Source organism: Microtus ochrogaster, chromosome 22 (assembly GCF_000317375.1).
Source record: "Microtus ochrogaster isolate Prairie Vole_2 chromosome 22, MicOch1.0, whole genome shotgun sequence".
NCBI classification, from domain to species: domain Eukaryota; kingdom Metazoa; phylum Chordata; class Mammalia; order Rodentia; family Cricetidae; genus Microtus; species Microtus ochrogaster.
The window spans coordinates 1,308,279-1,316,608 of record NC_022023.1 but is presented as its reverse complement, the minus strand read 5'-3'; the positions used below and the strand labels follow the sequence as shown (position 1 = coordinate 1,316,608).

General features: G+C 48.0%; 1 protein-coding gene across 1 annotated transcript in view; it reads right to left on the bottom strand.

The window, feature by feature from the left end:
- Positions 1-8,330, bottom strand: part of Uvrag (UV radiation resistance associated) — a 224,483-nt gene that overhangs the window by 180,508 nt on the left and 35,645 nt on the right. Inside the window, exons 3-4 of the mRNA XM_005357528.2 lie at positions 8,139-8,173; positions 538-699 (exon numbers count right to left, since the gene is read on the bottom strand). Coding sequence (XP_005357585.1) covers positions 538-699; positions 8,139-8,173 — 197 coding nt within the window. The remainder of the gene's footprint in view (positions 1-537; positions 700-8,138; positions 8,174-8,330) is intronic.

Here is an 8,330-nt window from a genome sequence, read left to right as displayed (position 1 = left end):
GGCAGGGGAGAGGTGAGGGACAGAGAGGCAGGGGAGAGGTGAGGGACAGAGAGGCAGGGGAGAGGTGAGGGACAGAGAGGCAGGGGAGAGGTGAGAGACAGCGGGGCAGGGGAGAGGTGAGAGACAGCGGGGCAGGGGAGAGGTGAGGGACAGAGGGGCAGGGGACAGATGAGAGACAGGTTTTTGTAACTCAGATGTAACAATGTTAGTAACTTAAGTAGACACAGTACCACAAGCCTTGTTTTGTTGCTGGCCTGGTTCTGTTACCAGGCTCTGGCTAGGCCATAGCTCCCTGTATAGACCAGGCAGAACTCCAATTTGTGGCCTTCCTCTGCCTGTTCCTCCTGAGTGCTGGGATTAGACACATGTCACCTTGCCTGGCAAGTAACCTCTTTTTTCATTGCACAAATTTAATTACTTTTCTTTTCTATTAATATCCATTATAACTGAAAATGTAGAGAGAAGAGAGTCAATAGAAAAGTTATTGACGAGTTAATTTGTAGAGGACAACCCTTGAAAGCTCATTCTGAAACTTACCTGTTGACCCAAGTACTTCAGCCCATCCAGGTAGACTTTCCACTCTATCAGCAGCTGGTAGGCGTCGTCCTTTCCACCCCAAATCTTCACCACAAAGCAAGACACAGATGTATCCAGGCGGTCCGGCATTATTCCAAAGTCAAGACTCCTCCACGTTGGATTCTGCAGATGGAAGTTAAGACACTATAGATGGGAGTTAAGACTCAGCTTCTTTACAAGAGTTTTGATTAGATGCCATATCATTTTGTTTTTTAAAATCCATAAGGCCTGGAGAGGTGACTCGGTGGTTGAGAGCAATGCTGCTCTTCCAGACCCAAGTCTGACACAGCACCTCCGAGCCAACACACAACAGCCTGCAACTCTAATTCCAGGGCATCTGGCGCCCCCTTCTGGCCTCTGCCAGCACCAGGCACACAAGTGCTATGCAGACAAACTTGCAGACAAAACACCCATCTACTCAAAAGACTAAAAGCTGGCAGGATGACTCAGTTGGTAAGAGCATTTGCCCCCAAGCCCCCAGAGCCCACATGAAGAAGGACAAGAGTCAGCTCCTGCAAGCTGTCCTTTGGCTTCTGCATGCGCCTGGCATGTTCAGACCCCTGCTCGCTGGCATATACAAATAAAAGCTTGTTTTAAAGACAAAAGGTATTGCAGACAGACACAATCCTAACTCAGTACAGAGACAATGGCACCTCCGGATTTATCGGCTCTTCGCTCCCACTGACACGGTTTCCTGTGATACCGTCTCTCATTTATTCAACACACGCACGACACCAACACACGGGTACAGAGACACACAACTGGTCAACATGCAAGGAATAAGAGTATGCGGAGCTCTCAGCTGGGACAACCGTAGGACAGCCCCTACCTCCAAGGCTCAGGAATTGTCAAGGAAGAAGGAGGGGGAGGATTGTAAGAGCCAAAGGTAGTGGACATCAGTACTGCCCAACACGTCAGGGCCACTGCACGGGTGAACTCGCAGCGCTGGGACTGCATGCACAAGAGCAAGCCGGCCAAAATGCCAGCACAGATGGGGGGAGCGGGGAGACGCCAAGTTCCACCCCCAGCTGAGGACTTAAGCCGCTGGCACCTGATGGCGGCTGGCGGAGGGAGAATCAGCTTTCAAGGACAGGGAAGGAACTGGAGGAGAGGTAAAGAGGTGGGGCGGTCAAACCACGGTGTGTGCACGAGTGAAGCTCACAAACCATGGAAAGGGGGGCAGAGAGAAGCAACGCCCACAGGACTCCAATTTAAATCTGCACCTAGAACAGCTGTTTCATTGGAGATACAGTCCAACAGCGCAGTGACTGCCTGGCAACAGCCCTGGGTTCAGTTCCCAGGGCCACATACACTAGAATTGTGGCAAGTCCAGTGACAGAATTGTGCTAAAGGTTACACAGCAGCACGTTCTTAAGACAACCAACTCTAAGAAGCAGGGAAGACATTCACACTTGTGGGAGCTTTGAACGCACAAATAGAATTTCAGCAGATTAAAGTCGGGAACTCCAGGTGACGAGAACGTGATACGCCAGGGCTCAAAGGTGTGAGGCAGCAAGTGTGGGCAGGCAACCACGAGCGACTGCCCAGGAGTGGCAGGCCCATGCTGAAGAGACTCGGGGGTACAAGGAAGGCCTGCAGGCCCGTGCTGCTGGTGAGGTGCCAGAGCTTCTCCTCGCCGAGACGCACTCACTACCACCCTGCTTAAGCTTCATCAAGTCCTGCCAAGTGACAGTGTTTCGGGTTTTGTAACTGAAGACTCTGAGGCGGTGGACTGTGGGATTTCGCATTGCAGCCTAGTTAAGCACTTCCTACCGCACGAGGCTTCACTCTTTTCACTGACTGGGAGCTAAATGGCTATCCCTGCCAGTCCACCACCTGTGGTCTGCTGACCGCTGACCGATGCTAACTGCAGCCCACACTTCTGGCATCACCTCTGCAGAGCTCAGTGGCCGGCCAGCGATTGCTCAGACTTGTGTTCAAACAGCTCAAGCCAGTCAGCCCTGCCAACTGAATGGTGATTACAAACAAGAGACCACTGAGTGACGGGGGGACAGCAGATATTAGACTAAAGTAACCTTACAGACAAGCCAGGGAGGAGCTGGTCCTCGCCAGTAGCCTCAGCTCATCTAGAGCTTGAGAACTCTGCAGGAGAGTTCTGGGATAACTCTAGTTCTGGAGCCTGAGACGATGCTCATGCTTCCCTCTGCTGCCCCGTCCTCCCCTCTGCTCCCCTCAGTCATCACCCTGACAACCGCTATCAGCTGTGGTCCATGTACTCTAACCATTGCACCTGGTTTAATCTACACAGATCACAGCACAAAGGAGGAAGAGCAGTGTGACAAAACTAGGGTGTCTCCTAGTTTATGTAATCTAGAAATATCAGAACTAAAAAGGACCTCTGAACCCGATAAACTCAGGTTTTGAAACGAGGAAGCTAAGGGCTTCTCGGTTAACATTTCTCTGACCGCTAGACCTCAGGTCAGGCCCTTCTCCTGCAGGGATGCCCCCAGTGCTTGCCTCCTAACTGCCAGCCCTACACAGACCCTCTGGAAAGCTGGGGAGTTTCTGCTACTGTTTCCCTCTCTTAGAGGCCTGGAGACACAGCCAGGATTCAAAGATTTGCTGAATAAACTAAACAATACATTACATTCCAGGTACTACGCTAAAGAAGTCCTCATCAGTTTGAGGCCCCCACAAAAACCAATCTACTACAGAGAAAAGCACGGGTTAGGGTTCCTTTGGAAATGGCGGCTCATTTTCTTATCCGATGTGCATCGTGTTTTCAAAACGGGCAATAAGAACGACCCTGCTCACTCTCGCTTCTGGTAAAACTATCACTGGGAAGGGGCACAGTGACCGGTGGTACCCTCACGTCCATGTTCATGCTTCCTTGGGAACCTGGGGGCCAGCACACAGCATCAGGCCTCCTCAAAGGCTGCGGTGCCTCCCGCCATCCTGGTGCCAAGTCCCTACTAGCAACATGAGCACACATTTCGACCCCTCTAACTTGATGCCCGTCAGCCGCGGTCACAGCTGGAGGCCGGCCTCCATCCGAATCCTCCCGGTGTCTGCTGGGGAGTTCACAGTCACACCCCTTCTGAGACATAAGGCACCTGCCTTGTCAGTCTAACTCCTATTAGCCCTAAAAAAATGTGTGCCTGGTATCGCTGTTACCACCTAGGGAGTTGCTAACTGTGTCTGTGTGGTATAGAAACCGGGATGGGAAGAACAGCAAGGAACATCAAAAGGGGAACATCAAGGAAGTATAGAAGAATACGTGGGCCATGATAGAAAAGGCTTATGTGAGTTAGTTTATTTACCCTCAGATATCGTTAGCCAGTTTCCGCCTGCTATAGCGATTCTCCTGAATCCTGAGAGACTTAAGGGGGTTAACACCCCGACATAAGCCTCGGTAGCACACCAGAGAAACGCATTCTTCTGTTCAACAGAGACGATCTTTAGACTCAGGGAATTGCAGCAGGTACCAACAGTCTCACAAACATGCAGAACAAAGCAGAGCAGGCCACGTGTGGGCTGAGCCACGCAGGGGCTGAGCTAGGCAGAGGTGCTCTTCTATATATAGGAAGCCAGGAAAGGGGAGCTGTCCTCTTTGGGGTGTGTTAGTGACCGGAAGAAGACACAGGAGGAAACAACCGTACTCCTCTTCTTTTTGGTTTTTGTGTGTGTATGTGGGGCCGGGTGTTGTTCTTTGTTTGAGACAGGGCGTTTCTGTGTACCCTTGACTGTCCATTGTAGACCAGGCTGACCTCTGCCTCCCGAGCCCTGGTATTAGAGGAGGTGTGCACCACCAGGCTCTCTTCTTGTTTGTCTGCATGTTTGTTTGTGTGTAAGACAGTCTCACTACTCTCACAGTCACCTTGAACTCAGAGGCTTACTGGCATCTGCCTCCCAAGTGCCAGAATTAAAAGTGATGGGTGTACCACCACACCTGGCATAAAAGTAATAAAAAAATTTTTTTTGGTTTTGTTTTATTTATAAGATTTTTAAATGGGAAAAAAAATCAACATCTTCTTTGCCTACTGTGATGTCAGTCCAAAGCCTGAAGGGCAGGAGCTGGTTTACACCGCCTGAAAAGGCAACCACATAACTCCCTACAAGATCACATCACAATAAACACATACATCATTCCAAATTCTCACTACCCGTATGACAAGGTGCTAGAAAAAGCATGAAGTAACCACCTTCCCCCAAAGTGAAAATGGAGACTGAGCAGAGGCACCTGAGGGGCCTGGCTGCATGGTGGGGAGGGTTTGATACGGAGCATCCTCAAATGCAGCATCTAAACAAAGACTGTCAATCTTCCCAACAGCCCTTCCTCTGTACGAGGAATCCCCACGCTGGTACATGCAGACACAGACAGATACAGCCTGCCACCCATTCATGCTACTGCTCAATATTTTCATTGCCTGGATCCAGACGATCTTTAAATGTTTATGTAACATACATACCAGCCTGATGGCCAGGTAAAGCAGACTGTTCAAGTAGTAACATCAGCTGACTTAATCGATCTCCACTAAATATCAGGATTTATAGTCTTAAGAGTTCACTACTTTTTATCAAAGTTTAAAAATCAAAAGTCATTTTCAGCTATGGGTGGTGGTGCATGCTTTTAATCCCAGCACTCCTGAGACAGAGGCAGGTGGATCTCTCTTAGTTAGAGGCCAGCCTGGTCTACAGAATGAGTTCCAAGACAGCGAGGCCTACACAGAGAAATCCTGTCTCAAAACAAACAAACAAACACAAACAAAAAATCCAATTAACAAAAAAAAAATCATTATATATTACCAGCATGCATTTCTCTATCATTGTTTGATATCAAGATACACAGCCACAAGAAACTCAACTAAAAATGCATAAAAGCTGTACCAATGTCTTTAAAAACATAAGCCGGGCGATGGTGGCGCACGCCTTTAATCCCAGCACTCGGGAGGCAGAGGCAGGCGGATCTCTGTGAGTTCTAGACCAGCCTGGTCTACAGAGCTAGTTCCAGGACAGGTTCCAAAGCCACAGAGAAACCCTGTCTTGAAAAACCAAAAAAGAAAAAAAAAACAGGGGCTGGAGAGATGGCTCAGTGGTTAAGAGCATTGCCTGCTCTTCCAAAGGTCCTGAGTTCAAATTCCCAGCAACCACATGGTGGCTCACGACCATCTGTAATGGGGTCTGGTGCCCTCTTCTGGCCTTCAGCCATACACACAAGACAGAATATTGTATACATAATAAATAAGTAAATATTTAAAAAAAAACAAAAAAAACAAAAGCAAGATGTCTCACTAAAACTTATACTGACATGCCACGAGCAACCTTCCTCTCTCTGCACTGAGATGGACCACACCGCAGCCTTGCTCTGTGCACTGAGATGGACCACACTGCAGCCTTGCTCTGTGCACTGAGATGGACCACACCGCAGCTTTCCTCTCTGCACTGAGATGGACCACACCACAGCCTTTACTGCGTCTTCTACCTGCCTTGCACTGTGACTGCATGTGCCAACCAGCTCAGTCTCCCGCCCACCCGTGCAGAGGAAGCTGGAAACCCCTGATGAAGGGACAGTTTAACTCAGGGTCACACTTCTGACGTGAGCAACACACAGGCAGCTCAAGTGTTAATTTATTCAGCCACGATTCAACTGAAGCAGAGGTGACTTGGAATGGCTCCCTGGAGCCTGGAACTCATAAAGAGGCATTTATACTGCGCAACTCCCTCCTCAACTGAAAACAGCTCTAGTCACAAATCCAGTGATTGTTCTGGTAAGCTGGGCCTCGTGTTTTCTCTGCAAATACATACTCTAAGCTTTGTTTATGCAACAGCAAGGCTCGCTGGCCTCTAGGTGAAAGCGAAGCTGAGGGACGTGATGTGGGAGGCGTGGTTGGAGCCTAGGACCTTCAGTTTTATGTGTCATGGACTGTGTGGCTAACATCAAGTTCCCGGCCTGTTTCCTCACTAAGGAACAGGAATACACCTAACTTTGACGCGTTGGCTTCAGTGAGAAATAATGCATAGAGCACAGCTAGCCCGCTCTGAGATCACAGACGGCAGGTCACAGTGACACCTCGTTATTAAGGAAACCCAAGCAGAGCATTCCAAACGCCATCAGTTCTGTGGATAAATCAACTCCAGGGCATCCAGCCAGCCTTTCCCACTCCTTCTTCAGTCGCTTCGGTCATTACCTACTCTGATGAGCTGTCAGTCACAGTAAGGACGCAGCCTCCACTTGAACCAAAAATCAGGAACAACAGAAATACTAATAACTTGGGGGAGGGGTGTCTAGCTGAAGCCAAAGGTAATTAAAGCAGAATTGCCACCCTTAGCTGTCAACGGCTGAAGGAATGTGACAAAGAAACCTGATTCTGACGTATAACCTGGAGACACATTCCTATCCCTCCCCCTTACCTCTTTCTCCCCCTCCCTCCTCCCTCCTCCCCCTCCCTCCTCCCCTCCCTCCCGCCTCCACTGTTTGTTTTGTTTGTTTGAGGGAAACAGGGATGGGGGAGGATGAGAGCAAGGCAGAATGTGAATAAATGAAGGCCTAACGTATTTAACCACCAGGTGGCGGTCTTCAGAAAGCCCTGTGCTTCAAGCACACCCTTGCAAGCAGCCGTAACTGCTCAGTTAACCATCCTGTTGGCGCTAGATAGTCTAAGTTTAGAATAGCTGCCTCAATAGCAAAAGAAAAAAATTCTGGTATAGGATTTCTATCAACATTTAAAATTTTAAAACTATCAAGTGTTCACAATAACGTAATCAGAATTCTCATAAAAATGTAGTGAGTATAAATGAAAGCACAATATTGTAAAGCCAATCGTGAGCATGTTCACAGGACTGCACACCGACACAGACTCCAGAAAGAAATGCACGCTCCACTAGAGATGCCCAGAACATTTACAGCACCAAACTAGAAGCCAAATATGGTCAGCAACAGGGGGAGAAATGGATTACCTATTACATTCATTCAGTAGAATACACACAAACAAATCAAATTCAGCACACAGGGTCAACCAATTGGGGCAACCAAGTTGGCAGATGAACTCCAGTCATTAGGTCATTAGGGCTCTTACTACAATATTTCATCCATATGAAATTCAAAAACAGGTAAAAATATCAAGACTATTGTGCATACACACACACACACACTTTAAAATGAAACCTTTCCAAACAGAAAAGGTGGGATGCTTGGTTCTTGGTTGTTTTGCTTGTTTTTTGGTGACAGGTTCTCATGGTCCTGCCCCTTCCTCCCACACCCTGGGATTACGGGCAGGTGCACCATGCCCAGGCAGGCCCTTCAGCTGTCTCACAGAACAAAACTTTTATCCCCAAGAAATAAGGTCCTATATACAAAGCCATGAAGTATTCTTGAATTTTGCCAAAATAAATACAGAATCAAAAATAGTCAGGCCCTTTATAAGTGGAAATGATGCAATTAAAGTTTTCAACATTACAGTAGAATTCAGCAATGACTGCACAACCGAGCAGATCCACCCGTGTGCCGTGACACAGGAACTGGGCCTCAGCTTACACCGCTCTCACTTCCTGAAACAGGGGTACAGGCTGCGTCACACGCACCTGTCAGAAAGCAAACTTACCAAGGAATTCTTAATCACTTCACTTCTATAAAATTCTGGAAAAAAAAGAAAAAGAACAATAAGTGATAATGAAAGAAAACGAGGTCATTAAACCCTGCAAACCTCTGAAGATGTGTTCTAGTACAGCAGCTAAAGCACCTTTAGGGGATCTAACCCTCTATTTTCTTTAATTTTTTTTTTTTTTTTTTTTTT